The sequence below is a fragment of the Sander vitreus genome, chromosome 23 (genome assembly GCF_031162955.1).
Source record: "Sander vitreus isolate 19-12246 chromosome 23, sanVit1, whole genome shotgun sequence".
NCBI classification, from domain to species: domain Eukaryota; kingdom Metazoa; phylum Chordata; class Actinopteri; order Perciformes; family Percidae; genus Sander; species Sander vitreus.
This window is the reverse complement of record NC_135877.1, coordinates 9,158,026-9,178,267: the sequence shown is the minus strand read 5'-3', so window position 1 is coordinate 9,178,267 and position 20,242 is coordinate 9,158,026. Positions and strand designations below refer to the sequence as shown.

General features: G+C 40.1%; 1 protein-coding gene across 4 annotated transcripts; it reads left to right on the top strand.

Annotated features, from left to right (window-relative positions):
- Nucleotides 1–1,773: 1,773 nt before the first annotated feature.
- Nucleotides 1,774–14,680, top strand: il17rel (interleukin 17 receptor E-like). 4 transcript variants are annotated; one of them, XM_078281368.1, is made up of 19 exons: nucleotides 1,774–2,170; nucleotides 3,088–3,135; nucleotides 3,454–3,481; nucleotides 4,044–4,193; nucleotides 6,658–6,764; nucleotides 7,222–7,336; nucleotides 7,672–7,716; nucleotides 8,152–8,291; nucleotides 8,720–8,791; nucleotides 8,881–8,935; nucleotides 9,046–9,209; nucleotides 10,443–10,487; nucleotides 11,165–11,222; nucleotides 11,413–11,549; nucleotides 12,075–12,134; nucleotides 12,227–12,284; nucleotides 13,007–13,138; nucleotides 13,632–13,688; nucleotides 14,237–14,680. In XM_078281368.1, the coding sequence occupies exons 1-19, from the start codon at nucleotides 2,057–2,059 to the stop codon at nucleotides 14,350–14,352; spliced, it is 1,701 nt and encodes a 566-aa protein (XP_078137494.1). In that variant the 5' UTR covers nucleotides 1,774–2,056; the 3' UTR covers nucleotides 14,353–14,680. The 4 variants fall into 4 exon arrangements, with proteins under 4 accessions (XP_078137494.1, XP_078137493.1, XP_078137496.1 ...); XM_078281367.1 differs by having other exon boundaries at nucleotides 11,395–11,549; XM_078281370.1 differs by lacking the exon at nucleotides 3,088–3,135.
- The last annotated feature ends 5,562 nt before the right edge of the window (nucleotides 14,681–20,242 follow it).

Sequence of the window (20,242 nt, the reverse complement as noted above, 5' to 3'; positions counted from 1 at the left end):
TAATACACACTCAATCCCAGTAGATAGAGCCATTACACAACAGGTTTAACCTGATAACCCAATGTACCAAAGTGTTTTTTTTTTCAGTGTTCTTTCAGGAAATCCTTCAAACTATACTGTGTTATAGTGCTCTTCCGGGAAATAGTAACAAGAAATACTCCCATAAATAGGTCTTATATAGCTCCAGATCTGTCATATCAATATTCTTTGACTTTTCAAGGAACCGATTAATTCTTTATTGACAACTCCCTGACATTGTTTGTGTGTCTATTTTTATCTATGTAATTGGATGATTGAGGCATGTCTCCTTGTTATGGGTTAGGCACAACAATAGGAACATAATTACTGCTATTGTAAGGCACAGGTATAACCTTTTTTTTGCATTTACGTCATGTAAAGATAAAATCTGTTTTTAAGGCCACAAACTACAATAATCACTTCAATTTTTTATTTGAACTAGAATTGAGCATGATGAATATCATCTTACTTGTTCCATTTCCTGAACTCTTTTATGGTCTTGCTTTGATGTTATTGGGACACACGGCATTTCAAAGAAGTGCAGTGTCTGATGATGAAACGCAAGTGAATTTGCGCTTCATTGGTACTGTAGGGTCGCTGTTTGTACATGCCACACAGACTTTTATAATGCTTCTCTCTACATTTGTTGACTCACATGTTGTTATCAATCAAATGCCATCCAGACATTCTAATAACCTGAGATTAAATTAGAAGTGCTTGGAAGTTTAGTCATTGTCTTCCCTGTGTCATTCCCAGCATCAGAGGGATAGAAAGGTCACACATTGCCTCAAGACATTCCTTTTGGTTGTTTTTGTGGCGACTCCTCTTTTTAAGAGTCTGCTTCTGGCAGGATAAGTAGTTATAATGAATGTAGATGTGAAATGACGTAGTGTGAGAGCTGTTGATGCTTGATGTGCTTTAGTAATAGAAAGGCGTGGTGCACACTATAAAAAGGCGAACAAAACAACAATTTATATTTTTATATTAAAAAGACACTGGATGATTGTTTTAAAGCACATATAAGGAAGAAATATGTGCAAACTCCTCAAATTTTACAAGACAGTCCTTTTAACCCCACAGTGTGTTGTCCATGTTAGGGCATGCATGCAGTTGTAGCTAAATGTCAAGAGGGAGTTTTCTTTGTGGGGGAGTTAAATGTCAGGGGCCACTGTTATTACTAACTCATATCTCAGGTGAAACTATTTTTGTTCTACAGAAACATACCCAAGTACCCAATACTTTTTCCCAGTTTCTCTTCTGAATCCCAAAAACTAACCAGCAATTACGTCAAACGTACCTCCTTGCCCTGTGGCTTTCAAAAAGGTTAAACAGGATGAAAACAACACAATGAACATCATGCATGTATCACGTTTCAGCCACCATATCTTAGTCATCACATGGGATTGTTTTATTTCCCAGAAAATTAAAAATGTGTTCTTTTAGGGAAAGGATGCACTGGGATGTTTGGAAAAATTGAATCTTACAGTTTGAATTGAAGCAATAGTTTTCTGTATATATACGTGTGTGTGTGTGTGTGTGTGTGTGTGGCGGTGGCAGGGATTCCCATTTCCAATTAGCGTTTATTGCCAGTCAAATAGAAATGTGTCATAAGTACCAAAAAACAACAATGAATGCAATAAATGTAGAACAAATGAGGATGTGTAGTGTGACTTGTATGTTGCTGAAGAGTAAAAAAGAGAAATGCTTTTGGCCCCACCTCCTACACTGAATATTTAAATCCACTCTTTTCAACAGTGTATGTTTCACTCAGTGTGGCTCAGTGTGGCTCTGTCCCAGTACACTACCTCACTGGATATCATCACACTCAAGACAAATAAACAGGAGAGTCTCAACATCAGCCAGCAACCTGTAACACCAGGCCAAGCCTCATCATCCCCTCGGCCTGGAAAAGAAGAAAAAAACAGCAATATAAAGAAAGAAGAAGAAGAATAAGCAGCAAAAGTCACTGCTTGCAGGACCCAGAGAAGCAGAGTCGTAGAAGAAGAAGTCTAAGTTTTGGTGCCTGATTCTGGTGAAAATGATCCTGTGGGCAGCCTTGCTGATGTCTCATTGTTGTTTGGGTCTGAATGGAGCGGCAGCAGAAAACTCAGGACTTGAGAGGATAGAGAAATGTGGCACCAGGTGTTCTCAGGTAAAACTGCATCTTTTGGAACATTAAAAACAAAACAAGATGTCAGACATATGCACTGACAGATTGCCTCTTTAAATATAGTTGTGTCCTATCATTACTTCCTATTACTGCTGATGATGCTACTGATACTAGTATACAATAATACTGCTGCTTATTGTATAGTTTCCAACGGTTAAAAAAATGTGATGTCTATCATAATTTATCTGCTACTACTACCACCACCACCCGTACAGCTACAACTTATTCTACAATTAACAACCATTGTGCACTGTTCCAAGGGGAGGGACTATCTAAGTATGAGTCGGTTTAAATAGCATGTAAGGGCTCTTGTGAGCCAATGCATGACACATGCCTCTTCCTGTGTGACTTACCCATTTGTATGAGGATACATAATGCAAAGGGGAGCATACATATTAAAGGGGGGCTAGTGTGTAGTCCACGAAGGCTATAGTATTTTTTATTCAAATCCTATACAGTATTACTCCACTTACCATTTACTCAAGCCTAAGGAGGAAATCAAAACAGCTGCAAATGTACTTCGGTGGAGAGTGATTAGATAACACACTCACTTTTCTACCATAGCATGATTACGCCTCTTTCAGTGACCTTAACAGACTCATAAACTCTAAAGATTTTAGTGGTGTCTTTGTCTCCGTGTTACAAGTGCAGCAGTCTTTTGTAAGTTTCTACATGTTTATGTACCCATGTTTACAATACCTCCTAAAGAAAGAACAATAGGAGTATTTACCATATTTAGAAAAACCAAGAAGACACTTCATACATATTGTCAGTCATGAACAATTTACACAGGGCATATTTCCTGTCTGCTAAATAAACAAGGCTGCATTCTACAAAGCTTTGGAAGTGATCCTAAGCAAATTGCACTTAATGACCCTGGTGATGCACACATTTTGCAGGTTTTGCATCACTGTGTGAATGCTGTCTGCAAATTAACTTCATATAAAGTAAGCACAGACTCTTGTATTACAAGTGTAATTGATTTAATCATAGGTTTAACCTTTGTATTTGGCTGCGTGTTGGACCATGACAAACTGCAGCAAAAAGACAAAGATGTTGTGTTTTACCTAAAGGAGCAATGAGGATATAAAACGCTCCTGGTTGTACGGGAATCCCCCGATCTAGAGAGCTGTTACCTTTGTTCACTTTGTTATGACTGATTTTATTAATGGAACTCCTACTCAAAATGATTCACAGAGAAGAATTACACTGTGTTTCAATCTCTCTCTCTCTCTCTCTCTCTCTCTCTCTCTCTCTCCTTGCAGGGCCTTCACTGCAAAACCAAGCCAGACAGTGAGTATAGACATGCACTGCAGCTACATCACATCTGCACTCATGCATGCACACAGGAGATGATTCTGCACAATAAAATAGCATTTAATATCTTATTTTTAGTGATGTTGCCAATGAAACAACCTTCAGTGTTCAATGTTGCCTTTAAGGCAGGGTTGAAAAAGCCTATAAAACCTGTTGAAAGACAAACCATTGTTCAAAAACTGAGCAGAACACATCCAGAAAGTGTGTATTTAAAGAAGATCTAAAGAGGTATTTTTATGTTGTGCATGACAGACCATGATGGACGAAATGCTGTTGTTTGCTTCTGAATAAAGAATAGAGAACGAAAAAAACACATAGCTGATAGATCTTTTCACATTTGGACAGCACACTTTATGCTTGATTTGACATGGCAGCCTCTTTCCTTGGAAGCACACACACAATGTGACACTTTACTGGGAGTGTGACAGGAGAAAATAATGATTGCATCAATGTTTTCTAACTAATCAATTATGTGTCCGTATGGGCCCTGAAAGATAATGTGTTACATGTATTTTTTCTCTGTCCCTGTCCCGTGTAGATTGGTTTCCTCTTCCGTGTCGGGACCCCGCTGAAGGTCTCAACCCGTCCTCCGTGTTCCACAACATCAACCTCTCCACAGTCATGAGCTGTGAGGGGAGGCAAAAGTGCTCCTTACACCTCAGAATCAAAACCACATTACAACTTACTGGTAAGTAAATGTTACGACACAACATTTCTAAAATGCTTTTATTAAAAAAAGAAAAACAGTTTGGTTGCCACTAAGTTGTCCATCTAGTTGACCTTTCTTCCACAGTGACCATTTTGAAATGTTGGACATCCACGAGTTGGGAAACTGTGATGAACCTGATATGTTACCACATATGCACGTTGTTTTTGAAACAACTGATTGAGACATTCCTAAGTGACTAATTGAGTTTAGCAGGGACATGTATGAAGTTACTGAAGCTCCGGCACAGTTTTACTTTCAAATATGAACCAATCCCACAAGATTCTTGAGATTAGTTTGTTTGTTATACGTGTTTCAATTGGATATTAGCCTGCACCGAAAGAGGAGAAATGCTAACGTTAGCCACTGATTAGCCAGGGATCACCTGGATTTTGCAAAGTAAGCTGTCAATGGCCAGTAAATACATCCAGACTTTAGACTGGCTGCCTTTTAAACCACAGTGTGCGGTGGAATTGGAGTTGTTTAAATATCACCTTCGACAGAGCAATACTAAGTAATGCAACCATTTTTCTTCAAACAAAAATGTCATCAGCATGACTTAAAAGATGTTAAAGCCACCTTAAAAACTGAAATTGTTCCACCCAAAAACACCTTACATTACCCCGTCACACATACAGTGATGCAGGTGACTGTTGTAGGAATAAGGTCTAATCAGTAATGGGGCCCCTAGCCTGCAGTATTTATACGTTACTATCAGTGACTGCCTACTGTCCACACTGTCTTTATTTTCTAGAGCTATAGTATGTTTTTATAACTGACCCTCACACCGACAGAAGGTGTCACTCAATTTATTCGACTTTGTCATAACGAGTATGTTTCAAATGCGACTTTTGGGGTTTGGTCAAGCCAATGTGGGATTAGTCATGGTTAGAGATAGTCATCACTGATGACACATTTACATGTGTTGGGGAAAATGCAGATCACCAGTGAAGGAAGTCTCATTTACTAAACTAACTTATTTCCATGACGACTGATAATTCCATGAGACTTCTGCTTCTGCATCATGGCTGTGTTGTCAATTATACCAACTTCCTTGTTTAAAAATGTTTTTTTGGTCTGTGAATACTTGGGTTCTCTCTATACTCAACAGCTCTCTGCAATCTGGTGTCCCTTCGTATTTTAAACATGCAGTTGTTCAGCCGCAAATTCCCGCAAATTATAGGCCCATTTCCAAGATGCCTTTTATTTCCAAAATTTTTGAAAAAGTTGTGCTAAACAGCTCACTGCTGTCTTGAATACACACAACATTTTAGACAAATTTCAATCTGGTTTCCGTCAGAAACACTCAACGCTCTTCTTAGAGTGTCCAACAATTTATTAATGTCCTCTGACATGCTTGGTTTTGGTGCTGCTGGACCTTAGCGCAGCTTTTGATACAGTGGATCACAACATCTTGCTTGAAAGACTTAAGCACTGGGTTGGTATCTCAGGGAGCGCCCTGGATTGGTTCACCTCCTATCTTTCAGATAGAGGTTTTTCTGTGTCACTTGGTCCCTATTGTTCATAAACTGCTGCCCTTTCCTGTGGGGTGCCTCAGGGTTCTGTGTTATGTCTGATTTTATTTGCATTGTATATGCTTCACCTGGGACATATAATTAGCCAATTTGGAGATATCCGTTATCACTTCTATACAGATGACATCTAGCTGTATGTCTCTTTTAACCCGGAAGAGACTGACAAAGTGTTGGAATTGTTTAAATGTTTGACTTCCATCAAGGACTGGCTGGCAAACAACTTCCTACAGCTTCATGAAGATAAGACCGAAGTCCTTATTGTTGCTCCGGACACTACAGCTTCCAAGGTTATTCAGCTTTTGGGGTCCCTTTCTTCAGTGGTACAGTCCTAACTGAGAAATCTTGGTGTTATATTTGATCATAACATGTATTTTGAATATATCAAAATCACTGACCCACACATGATTCTTTTAATTAAGAAACATTCCCAATTTAGAGCTGTTGTTTCGCATTCTGAGCTTGAGATGATCATTCATGGTTAATCATTCCTTGCTTATTTTCTGTTGGATCTTACTGTATTTTTACAAATGTTTATCACGTGAAGCACTTTGTGACTTTGTCTGTAAAAGGTGCTGTATCAAATAAACGTATTATTATTATTAATTGCCATTTTCTGTTCCTGATTTTGCACATAGCCTTGATCTGATAAGGTGTGGGTCAAAACTCACATGCCGGCAGATATTTGCAGCACAATATAATAATCTCTATGGAATCCCTTTGATCCTGATTGATACTTCCACCCAGCCAATATAACATGACAGATGCTGTCCGTCCTGTGTGACATTTAAAGTTAGGCTGACTCACACGGAAATGCATGAATGGTTAACTAACAGTGACAGTGAATTACTGTTTGACCACTGTGTCTTCAAGCCACCTTCTGGCTTCTGACTTCGATATATTTTTCTCTCCAGAGTCCATCCATGGTGTATCCATCTGCACCGCCACCGCAGGGATGATGGCCAACTGCCAAATGTTCACCTTTAAAAAAGCGTTGAGAGAAAGAATGTCTGGAATGCAGGTACTGTACACGGTACTACAGGCATCATTTAACATTTTGACATTTGACATTTTGTTTTTTGCATTTGTGTGATGCAAGAGTAACTTTTATGTTAGAGTACACTTTCAAAATTGCCAAAACATTCATAGAAGATATTTTTTGTAACATCTGGAAGTTTGCTTTCATTTCTCAAATTCTTAAGCACACATGAAAGATGATTTTTCCATATAAAGACAGAAAAAATGTCAGATGACAGATCAGTAATGACTTTATAGTTTAAAAAGGAAATTATTCTGATATGTGGTGCATTTTTATATATCATATTAAAGCTCTAAACTCTCAAAATCCAGACTAGAACAGGTGATGGGGCAGTGGATATGCTACATGCGTTTGGTGTGGGAGATCTGGGTTCAATTCTCACTATGATACATCAACCAGTGTGTCACAGTGTGTGTTTTTACTTCCCCTTCTCCTGAAGGTGGAAGTTGAGAATGATTGCACCAACGTTTCTCCGAGCCAACATGTGCAAGTGACAGTGAAAACTGTGCCAAGCTATTGTGGCGTGACCTGGAAAGGAACTTATGATGCGCCAGGTGAGAACATGTGCCATGTTTGCATAATAATGCAAACACACACTCATGGGACTGTTAACATAGAAAATCAAGCAGCTGAATATATTACATAGTAAATAAATGAAGTCAATAATTGGTGTTGTGTAAGCTCCCAAGAATTTCTAAAGTAATAATAGGTAACATTATGAGGACTTTGATCCACAGTTACAGTATGTTAAGATGAAGGTAAATGATTTAATAAAAGAAGTCTTTAAAACTTTAGGCGGATATTATGTGAAAGTCACACATTTTGTCTTACTGTAATCTTTATCCCCATGACAATCAGTAGTTTAAGCATTGTTACATTTTTCCCACAGAATGCATCAATGAAGATTTGCGAAGTCATGTCCCAGAATGCATCAGTGAGTACATATTTGTTTCTTAAACCATTGAGTCAATGCATCATTTTGTCTAACATACAGTATTATAAACCAGTGGCCTGCAACCTTTTTGCCTTTTAAGCTTTTAAAACAAATCTAAATCTAGTTACGACCTCTTGTAGGTTGCATGTGTCAGTTAGCCCGAAGCATTAAATCAAAGAGTGACTTTCTCCTCTGAGATTGTTTTATTTGATTTCATTCTACAAGCCTGAAGAAGTAAAACTATCTAGTATTTAACAAGAAAAAAGCAAAGATTGAAGATAAGCCAGGAAGATTTGTTTTTCTGACCCCTCAGATTTATCTCGTAGCCCCTTAGGGGGTACCAACACTCAGGTTGGAAACCTAATGTTGGCCCTCACTTGTACCTATGACCAAGATGAAAAATCTCACAGTAACATTGATCTCTGTCTTATTCAGCTGGGAGGCTATCATATGATGTAAACCCAGAGAGGAAAGAGCTGAGTGTCAGTGTGTCAAACATGCTGGAAGATCACGACTACCTCCTCCGTCTGTGCCATAAGGATTTCATCTGTGTTGGCACAGGGGCCATTACACTGGTTAGTCCCTCAGTTTGTTGGAAACTGAGAATCAGAATGACTTTTTGTGTTGCAAAATATTGAATATGAACTCACATGTTTGTAATACCATCATCTTCACTTAAAATAGGCAGGTTCCTATAAAAATGAAGCATCCTTCCCAATAATAATTCTATATAATAATAATAATAATAATAAAAGCACTGGGACCATCCCTACAAATGAGTTTGGGGTGTATGCTTACTCTCTGACTCACTTAATTCAATTTCTCAGAGGTCAAAGGTGAATGTGACTATTGCAATGCATGTCGTCTGATGCATAATTGATATGAAGAAGTATTCACCACTTCATGAAAGAAGGATAAGAATCGTCAAACACAAACCCATGCTCACAAACACGCATGCTAAAGAAAGATGGATTACTGATATAAAGCTTTGTTTACCTTCCAGATAAAGAAGGGGGAACCCGTGAAGCGTGCCACCCTCCCATACTCCCGACCTTTGCCCTGCCTCTGCATTGAGGTAAAGCTTCTGCCAACACTCCTGGTTTTGAGCACTTATTATCACTTCTAAGAAAAAGGATTGAACTTTGCAAATAAATTCCTTTAAAGGGTTGGTCAACTATGATGGATGCCCCCAGAGTCCAGGTCTGCCCCTTCAAAGACCGTGAGTGCCTTGATTGCTTTTAGTCACGAAAAGAAAACCAAGTGTGTGTTGTAGTATTTCAGAACTGATACCATACCATTTGAAAAGATTGTGACCTCCCCTGCTTGCAGGTCTCGAGGACCTTTGGTCTAGCATTAACTTTGACCCACTGGAGGAGACGCTATCATGGGAGCCTGCCTGTCCAGTGACTGCTGTGGTTGTGTTGTGTCAGAAAAGAGAGGACGGCGTTTGTGTGGATTTGCCTCATGCCTCACAGAATGTCAGCAGAGAAAAGGTACACACAACAATGTTGAAACTGCAGATGTGTTTACCTTGCTAGGTTTCTGGACAATAATCTCTTGAAGGTGGTGTCTACGTGATAAGCAAAGTACAAACTCATTCTGACAATGTCTCACTCAATGACTAAGTACACTTTATACAGAGGAAAAAAATGTTTATGTTCTTTGTTTCATCTTGTACACATGGTATGATGTCAAAGATCAATTGTTTACATTGGAACCTCTTACTTAAGCTCATGTAAATGTTAATTTAGACCCATAAACAGTAAAGCTTATCCTAACACTTGCTGCAAACAGTGCAGTTGCAAGAACGAAGGGAGAGCCTGCACACCTGTTAATCTTTAAAGGGAACTGAAATTGTAAATTGATTAGAGATCGTCATCGGATAACACATGAGGCCATGTCACTTGAGAAGGGAATTCTCTAAATAGCCAGTGATGCTTTTCTCTAAAAAGTGTGTGACGACTTGACTCGACACACTGTGCGTCTGTTTTCCATTGCAGATTTTAGTACCGCCTCAGCGTGGCTGGTCGTTATATGCCGGCTCGACGCAAACACCAGCGCACAAGTATAAACATCAGGCCACTTGAGCCTGTTTTACAGTTCTGTGGAGGCTCCACGCAGAGCTTTCGCCGTATACTATGTAAGTGGCCTGATGTTTATACTTGTGCGCTGGTGCGTGCGTCGAGCCGGCCATGTGTGTGTGTACGTAGGCTATGGCGAAAGCTCTGCCTGGAGCCTCCGCAGAACTGCAAAACAAGCGGCGCCGCAGGAAACTGCCGTGACCTAACGCGACACACAGAACGTGGAAGGTGTGTTGTTGTTGCCACAGCCAGAAGACACATTTAGTTTCAAATGAAGCTGGAGGCAGCAAAAAAAAAAACACAGCTGGCTAAACTATTTAAAAATAACGGGTTTGTTCAGGACACCCCCGTCTGTCGCTTTCACGTCACCTTTTCGACTCGCCTCAGCTCGCTTGGAACCTCGACTGAGGTGGTACTAAAAAAAGTACCTGTTAGCAGGTACCAGGTACTTTTTTTCGTAATGGAAAACCAAAAAAGGCGAGTTGAGGCGAGTCGAGCAGGTACCATGTAATGGAAAAGCGCCATTAGTCTGAACCCAAACAAAACCCTATAGGGTATGTGTAGTCAGTCTGAACTAAACTTAATACTTAAAGTGTTGCTTTGTGTTTTTTATTCAAAACTATTTCATCAATCTTTGCTTTTCAGATATCATTTTCTAAAGTGGATCCACATCCTCAGCTGTGCGTGAAGGTAATGATCACTTTTTTCGCTTCAGGAGTTTCACTGTAGAGGAACAATGGGGTTGACATAAATCAAGTTATTGTTACCACAATATTTGACTAGGCCGTAATCATGTCTGATTACAGTAAGATGACCTTTCCACCTGCTGTGGCAATTATGCAAATGTTTTTTTTATGAAGGCAGCATAGCAGAACTTGGGTTCAGCTCAAATAACTTGGCATTAGGTTTAAGGAATAATTCAATTTGTTGGGAAATACACTTCTTTCTTGCCTAGAGTTATTTATCTAGTTTATTTCTATATGAGGACAACCCACCAGAGTATTATCACGCTTTTACTGCAATGCTACTATGGTAACCACAGTAAAAAAGAAAAAAAGACAAAAGAAAAGAGAACGCTTTGTTCAAACAGTCTTCCTTTCAAGCTAAATTCAGCAGTGAGAGTTAATTGGTAACCTAAACACAAAGCAGAAGTACTGCTACCATTGTTATCTGCAGTTTCTTCATAAATTGTGTACTAATTGATAACAGTGGTTAGACAGTTTACTGGAACCATATGCCTATATACGTTGCATAAAATGGGTTTTATAGGCTCTCTAAGATTCCTTTCTTATTAGGGGTTATGTTTGAGTTTCATGTAACTGTTGGATGAAGAGCGCTACAAAATATAATTGTACAATGTTCTTCAGTTCACTGCAGGCTCTCAGTCCTGGACCAGGTGCCCCTTTGCTAATGCCAGATTCCAAGGTACCATGTTTTGTCATAATCTTATAACAAATATCTTCTGATTATGGCTACATCAGGCAACATACCTACTTTTACAGTCTTTTAGAGCCATATTTTGATTATATAATGAAGATAATGACAGACATCATGTAATGTGGTGTTGTAGAATTGGTCATTATAATGATAATGATAGTTGTGCAACAATTTCCAGTGTGGGAGATGATTGTGACGAGACAACAAGGTCGGGAAGACATCAAGATGTTGTCACAGGTCACTGCAACTTTTTCTGTGGGGCTGTGTGCAAAGTCCAAAGGCTCTACTGTATGCGACACACACACCATGCATGTGGTAGGTATCACATAGAACATATATAACGTATATATTCATACTTATCAAACATTTCAATGACCCTTTGTGCGCTGTATGAAAAACATCTGCATTAGTTATATGAATAAGCTGTAACAATGTGCTTGCAATGATTATATATCCGCGTCCTGTGCAGCTGATTGTTTGTTATATAGTTCCTTTTTATTGCTGCGAAGAAACATGATTTCTCTAAGGTGGTGTAGCTTCAAACCACTATTTGTACTCAACAAAGTAATACACTAATTACACCTTCAATCAAAGGGTATGTGCCAACATAACATGCAAAAACAGGTTTTCTGGTAGTTGTTGTCTTTGTCATTTATGTCTTTGTAGTTGAAATTACACTGTAATGTAATACTTTATCAAGCAATCATCTCTGAATGACAACTGAACAGTAGCATCGCTGATAACACATACAAGAGACAATAACAGCAAAATAGAAACCATGACAACTTCCATAACATCAGCCCAGTTCAGCTTCTAAGAGTATATTGTTTTCTTTCTCAGACGAAACACAAAGCTGTTGGCTTAAACTTGGCAGGGGAACTATGCAACTCTTGTCTCCAGGTATGTTTGCGTCCTTAATAGATCTTTTAACTGCATGTTCCCTTACATTTAGACATACAATGCCTTTAAATACACATTTTGTATTTGTATAGGTGAAGAGGCTCGATGTGAAGTTTTCTGCCACGGTCATTTACTGTCTTGAGCAATCCAGTAAGTATGGTTCTACTGCTCCTTAAAAACTAGAGATCAATGTATCCTTTCTTCTATTATCTTCTGTTTTGGTCCCATCCTGTGTGGTCTATCCCAACTTTTTTCCTTTCTTTCTCCTTAAATATTCACAACCTGAGGCGCATCAGTTTGAAGTGCAAATGGTTTCCACTACTTTTTTTTGTTGTTGTTGTTTTTAAACGTGGTTTGAATCAGTAATAAACCATATGTTCACTGTCACACAATCTCTAATAGGGTAATCACAAATGCATGTGCCTCGGACATTGCCCTAAGTGGTTTCTTGGCTTCTGTTATAAAAGGATTCTCTGAAACCAGCATTGTGTACTCAACTTTATTTCTGTGATCAATGACAGATAAAACCTTTATGTATAAACATAAGTGCTCCGCAGAAAGTAAAGAAGACCGTCGTTGATGCATTTGAGCTCCAATTTCTTTATGCGTAATTGAGAACTAAAAACATTGAGAAACTGTAGGGAGCAGAATGCATACTGGTTGTATCATCTTTCAAAAGTCTGATAAACACAGAGAATTGTTTTGTCATCAAGATGTTCAGTGTGAAGCTAGAGCCAGTAGCCAATTAGCTTAGCTTAACGTAAGGACTGGAAACAGGGGGAAACAGCTAGCCTGGCTCAGTCTAAAGGTAAATAGAATCCACTTACCAGCACCTTTAAAGCTAACTCATTTACTGTAAATTCTCTTCACAGATCAATCATCGCTCAGCAGAACTGTCATCTCCAGTCGAGCCTCTTGGGACTTACCTTGGGTCGTTGTACCTGCTGGTGTTTGCCTCTCTCTAATCATCATAAACACTCTGGTGCTCTACATACTGTTAACTGGTATGTAGAAAATTATGCTATCAAGCTTACCTGCTGTGTTGTCTTCTCTGTTGACATATTGTTATGGAAGCGCACCAAAATTATTTTGTCCATCCTTCAAACTGACAGACTTTGTTGCACACTATTGTTTAAGGCTTAAACACCGCAGACTTGACATGAGGAAACCACAATTATTAGTGTTTTAAAAACAATAATACAGTCATACATCATGTCAAAATAATAATACATTGCTTGCTGTGCATGTACAGTAATGCTTGTGAACAAGGTGATTATATTTCCAGAAATGAAAGTGTTTGCAAAGTGTGCAACATTAGTTCTTTGTTTGATGATGGGCTGGATATGGACTTTAAGTATGACTTCCTCTGTGAATGGTTATCAGTAACCTAAAATTTGCAAGTACAATGGATGTATAGCGTAGTGCTAAATTCACAACCAATTTGAATAAAACGAGCCACTGAATTTGTCATCTGATTCCCACTGTATTTTATTTTAGTGTGTCAGAGGAGGAAACAAAAAAGAAATGGAGGGTGTATCTCTGAAAAGCAAACAGGTAAGCTTATCACAATTTTGATAGTCTATATCGATGACGTTTCATTTTCGGGATTGTTCAGGTGCTGCTGGAAATTGCGCCAGATGTCCCTCATTTTGGCCGGATGTCCGTTACCTTTCGCTTTCTTGGTGTTGCCATTTCTGTGGATTTCTGAGGACTATGGTTAACTGCTCCTCAGATCTCTGCAGGGTAAATCCAGACAGCTAGCTAGACTATCTGTCCAAACTGAGTTTTCTGTTGCACGACTAAAACAACTTTTGAACATGTTCCACCAAAACAAGTTCCTTCCCGAGACTATTTTGCAGAGGCACCGTTGCTCTGTCTGGTGCTTAGTGCAGCCCAAGACGATATTGTGATTGGTTTAAAGAAATGCCAATAAACCAGAGTACGTTTTTCTCCCATCCCGGAATGCTGTGTGGACTAGCCAGACCTTCCTTTGCAGCACTGTGGAGGAAGGTCTGGCAATGCGAGACTACAATTTTGGTGACTGCATAGCATGTGCATTTTTTAAATACCTAAAAGCTGAACCTAATCCTTTGTTTTGACAGATCCTGACTGTGTGGTCCCTGTATTACAAACTCAACCTGTTCTCCACGGAGGGGTCCTCATACCTGATTCACCACAGTGTGGGAACAACGAGAAGGCCAACCTAATCTCTGACTGACCAAATAACAGTGCTCCGGTCCAAAGCATTACATGTAATGTGCAGTATAAAACTGTAAAGTTGTTACACAAACCAGATGAGTTCTCTGTTGAATGCAGCGTACAATGTTGGGACAGATATTTTAAATGTTATGTATGTTACTGTACATTTGCTGGTTGGTATGCTTGTTATAGTTATTGGCTGTTTTTTTATGTGTGTTTTTTCTGTTTGTGTTGAAAGTTAATGTGTATGTTGTCTTTTTTTTAACTTAAAATGTAGCTTGCAGCTAAACAGTCACTTCCCGTCCTAATTTATATTTTCAATAAAAAATGCAAAACATTAAAGAAAACCTGCTGATTTCTTTTCATTTTAAATTTTTTTTTTTATTTTACAGTTTTTAAATATTATGTTTTTTCATAATGAACTTTTGTCCATACATTTAAATCATTTAAACAACAGTCACAGCCTTAAATGTGGCACATCACTCACGGCGTTACGTAATATGACAATTGGAAATGATACAGCAAACAGGAATCACCACATCTGACCCTTAACACCAAGAGCACAAATCAAACTGGTATTTATTGTGTTGTACTGCAAGGTGTTTATTTGCTTTTTTTCCACACCCTAGCCTCATAGGTGACAGGTTTACTTTGGTATTTATACAAACCAGTTTCCAAGAAATAGATTTTCTCTGGGGCTCTCTGTTTGCACACTTGTTCCAACAAGCCAGTACTGCTGTTTTCTGTTTCCTTTTAAGTACTCCACTTCCTTAATACATTTGCATATGTTTCTTAAATTCACATAATTCTGCTGTATATAAGTCCCCATGAACCATTATAACCAGAAGGAAAAAAAGAAAAAAAAAACATTATTTATTTATTTATTTATGGAAGCTCATAACACATCTCAAGTGACGATAAGCACATTATATCGAATAAAACTGTAACACATATTATTAAAGGTCTAGTGTGTAACGTGTTTAGTTGTTCATTATCAAAATCTGTGTTGCCCGTTCACAAACTTGTCCTTTTTCATGAATATTTACCCCCACCATCAATTCCAAGTATTCCTTTTGGCTTGAAATTTTACATTTGCTTTCGCATGAACTGGGGTAGACGCTCCATATTCATGAGCCATCTTGAAATACGTTAGCCGATAAGGGACAAACAGGACATGCTGCTCCGCCTTTCGTGTTTTCGCTGTCACATGATAAACTCACAGGGCTGCTAATGCTGCTGATGGGTATCGTAGCTTCCTGGCCCCGGCAAGTTTGAAGAAGGAAACATGGAGGACCACACGTATTCAAAATCCAAATTTCAGGAACAGGAGCCTTCTTCTTCGCCCAGAAAAAGAAAAAGGATATTGAAAAGAGCAAGAGACCGGGGTCATCTGAAAAAAGCGTGAAGGCTACCATAGCTGTAATACGTACTTTGAACTGCGTGGTGCGAGGGAGTTGATTGCGATATATGATCTCAACGCTAGATGGGAGAAATTCCTACACACTGGACCTTTAAAGCTGCTGTTATCAATATTTCATTTTACCAATGCATAAAATGACTAGGGGTAAAGTGAAATCAGAAAAGTGAAATCAGACTCCCCCCACTGGGGAAGTCTGATCACAACCTGGTTCATCTACAGCCACTGTACACTCCCCTGGTCCAACAACAGCCGGTGACAACTCGCACCATCAGGAGATGGTCCCCTGAGATGGAAAGTGCCCTGAGAGACTGTTACAACACCACAGTCTGGGATGTGCTGATCAACCCGCATGGTGAGGACATAGAGGGGATGACACATTGTCTGACGGACTACCTGAACTTCTGCGCAGACGTGGTCTCCCCCATCAAGACTGGCCGCTGTTACCCTAATAACAAGCCATGGTTAACACGGGTAGTCAAGGCTGTCCTTAACAAGAATTAGGCTGCCTTCAGGAGCAGGGACAGGGAGGCCATGAAGGCAGCACAGCAGGAGGTGAAACACTGTGTGAGGGAAGCTAAGGACAGCTACAGGAAGAAGGTGGAGCAGAAGCTGAGGGAGAACAACATGAGGGAGGTCTGGGAAGGTGTGAGGACCATCACAGGTCACACAAAGACCAGAGCTACAGGGGGGACAATGAAGAGGGCGAATGAGCTGAATGACTTCTTCAACAGGTTTAACCAGCCCTTGTCCTTGTCCCCCCCCCCCCCACCGCAGCCATCTCTCCTTCTTCCCTCTACACAACTCCCCCCTGACACCACAATCCCCCCCTCCTCCTCTCCCACCTCAACACAATCCCTGCCTCACATCACCACAGACCAGGTCAGAGGACAGCTGAGGAAGCTCCGGCCCAGGAAAGCAGCAGGCCCGGATAAAGTGTGTCCGAGACTACTAAAGACCTGCGCTGCAGAACTGGGGGAACCACTACAACGGATCTTCAACCTTAGCCTATAGCTAGGGAGAGTGCCCACCCTCTGGACGACATCCTGCATCGTTCCGGTTCCCAAGAAGAACAGGACCAGCGAGCTGAACGACTTCCGACCGGTGGCAGTCACTTCACACCTGATGAAGACGTTGGAGCGGCTCTTCCTCGGCCTCCTCAGACCTCAGGTACAACACGCCCAGGACCGGCTGCAGTTTGCGTACCAGCCAAATGTTAGTGTGGAGGATGCCATCCTCTACATGCTACACCGAGTCCACTCCCATCTGGATAAGGGAAGCGGCACAGTGAGGATCCTTTTCTTGGACTTCTCCAGTGCCTTCAATACCATCCGGCCCCCTATACTTCAGGACAAACTGAACAGGATGGGCGTGGACCCCTATCTGGTAGACTGGATCAAGGATTACCTCACCGACAGGCCACAGTACGTCAGGCTGAAGGACATCACGTCTGACACTGTGGTAAGCAGCACTGGAGCCCCCCAGGGCACAGTGCTGGCTCCTCTTCTCTTCACCCTGTACACCTCGGACACAGCCATCATTGGGTGTATCAGGGGTGACAGAGAGGAGGAGTACCGGAGTCTGGTGGGGGATTTTGCTCTCTGGTGTCGCACTAACTGCCTACAGCTCAACACCTCTAAGACGAAGAAGCTGGTCATTGACTTTGGGAGGTCCAGACCAAGACCAAGACTGCGACCAGTCCTGCTAGAGGGAGCTGAGGTGGAGGCTGTGCAATCATACAAATACCTCGGCCTGTGGCTGGACAATAAACTGGACTGGACAACACACACCAGCCACCTGTACAGAAAGACACAAAGCAGGTTGTACTTCCTGAGGAGACTGCGGTCTTTCAACATCTACAGCAAACTGCTGTTGATGCTTTACCAGTCTGTGGTTACCAGCGTCCTCTTCTACACTGTGGTGTGCTCGGGGGGCAGCATATCCAAGAAGGACACCTCCAGAGATAAACTGATCAGGTGGGCCGGCTCTGTGGTCGGCATGAAGCTGGACTCACTGGTGACGGTGGTAGAGAGGAGGACACTGGACAAACTGCTGGACATTACTGACAATGCTAGCCACCCCCTGCACACCGTCATCAGCAACCAGAGGAGCCTGTTCAGTGGGAGGCTGCTCCTTCCCAAGTGTAGGACCAACAGACTCAAGAACTCCTTTGTCCCTCATGCCATCATACTCTACAACTCCTCACTTGGGGGGAGGAGGAAATAGGGTAGAGGTCAGAACAGAACAGGAAGGAAGGGAAAGAGTGGTAGCCACTCACTCCTTCACTGTGCAATAAATGAATAATCTACTCACATACATACTTGGACACTCTAACTGCTCTTAACTGCTAATTTATGCTAAATGTCATTTATTTATTAACTGTACAATAACACAATACCATACATAGTCCTATATATCTATATATTTATCTATATTTATCTGTAGTTTATTGTTGTTTACTGTTTGTTTACTTTTTGTAAAAAATATTTAGCTAAGTTTATTGTCATTGTTATTCTTATACTGTATTTTTTCTATACTGTATTTTTTATTTTTTATACCTCTTTATTTAAAGAGTGTTTTGTAAGCTGCTAAAATCTGCTGCTGGAAATCTAATTTCCTTGCGGGAGTCATCCCAAAAGGATCAATAAAGAGAAGTCTAAGTCTAAGTCTAAAGGTGTCGCTCATACTGATATACCCACACATAATTATCACCTAATTCTGCAGTTTCCCTAAACTCTGGAGTATTTTACCCTCTTTCAGCTCATTGCAATTTTTCTGTTTTGGTTCACTCTCATCGCTTTCACCGCTCTTGTGTCCAGCAGCAGGTTTAGGTTTGAGTTGAACCAAATAAGTACATTAATTAGTGTGTTTAGCTCAGTTGTCTTCATTTGTTTAATTATAAAGATTCCCCTCAGTTTTCAACGTATCATATATTGGCTCTCATTACAGCCAAACACATAATCTATACAAAGTAAACTGCAAGCAAGCAAGTCCTAATGTCAGGCCCATTGTTAAATCACCAGCCTACACAAGTCCAGGGCTTCAGTAGCATCTTATATTAGGAATACTGAACAGACAACAATTTGTTTCTATAGTCATGGCTCATTCGTTCCTAATGATTACCGTCCAGTGCTTTAGCTTGATTTCCCACAGTCGCATGGGAAGGAGAAAAGCTTCAGATCTAGACAAACACTCTTACATCTCTTCCTCCATCACTTTACTGTGCTACACACAGCTTTCTGTGTATGGGATTCATTTCCGCTTAGTTTCCATATGCAAATTAAGTTGCTCAAAACAGGATACCGTACCAGTAAGAGAACAGTGGCCTCTATGTGCCAACACTACCCAGAAGGCATACATACTGTATGTGCACAAGTAATAAACAATCCACCCTGTGATACGGATTTCACACACAAGGAACTTGTTACTGTAAAACTTTAAATGGGTCAGTCTTTTGGTCCGGGTGTACTAGCAAACATTTCCTTGTAATATTTGTTTTGAATGCACAGTAAGCAAGGATGTAAAACAAGATGAGTCAGTAAAACAAGGGAAGAAAAATAATATCCTCTTTGAAATGACACATTTAATCACCTCACAGGAAGTTGGAAAGTGAAAAGCAGTGTCTATTTATATCCTTTCAGAACTTAAAACATTGCAAGAGAAAATATGTTCACCTTGCCTTTTTCCAAAAGCTGCATACACAGGGAATGCTTCCTCGTAGTATAAAGACATTTAATCTTCCACGAATCATCATAAAACATGTCCACAAGCATTTAGGAAACGAATGAGTGACCTTTGCCTAGCATTACATCAGAGTTTATCCCAGTCATGTTGAGGAAATAATTCAATTTGAAGGTCAGCTGATTGTCATTATAATTCATAGTGACTCAGCATAAAATCCACAGAAGGTATCAGGTGGTGCTTTAACCTCAAAAGAATCTTGGAAAAAAGGAAAAGATGAAGAAAGAAAGACAGAAAGAAAGAAAGAAAGAAAGAAAGTGATAGAAATAAAGAAAGCAGGAAATACAAGACTAAAAGGTTAAGTGAAAGAAAGCAGCAAATACAAAAGAAAGCAATGCAAGAAGAAAGAAAACACCGAAACTGACAGACACACTGAGGACAATAAACAACAAACGTCAGCACTGAGAAAAAAGGATGCAAGAACACAAATAAAAGAATATTATGGGAAAAACTAATTCCAACAGCACTGTTGCAAGGAGTGAAATTAAGATGTGATGAGGGACCAGTGGGTGGTTCTGCCCTGAAGTTACCCCACCTCTTTGAGACTTTGGATAAAACCTTTGACTGATGAAAGCAATCATCTTTCTTTATCAGTTATCAGCAAAGAGCAAGGTAGGGGTTTCCTTCAGCTTTCCATCTTGTCTAGACAAGGCAAGGCAAGGCAGCTTTATTTGTATAGCACATTTCAGCAACAGGGCAATTCAAAGTGCTTTACATGAAAACAGATTAAAAAATTAAAAACAGATTTACA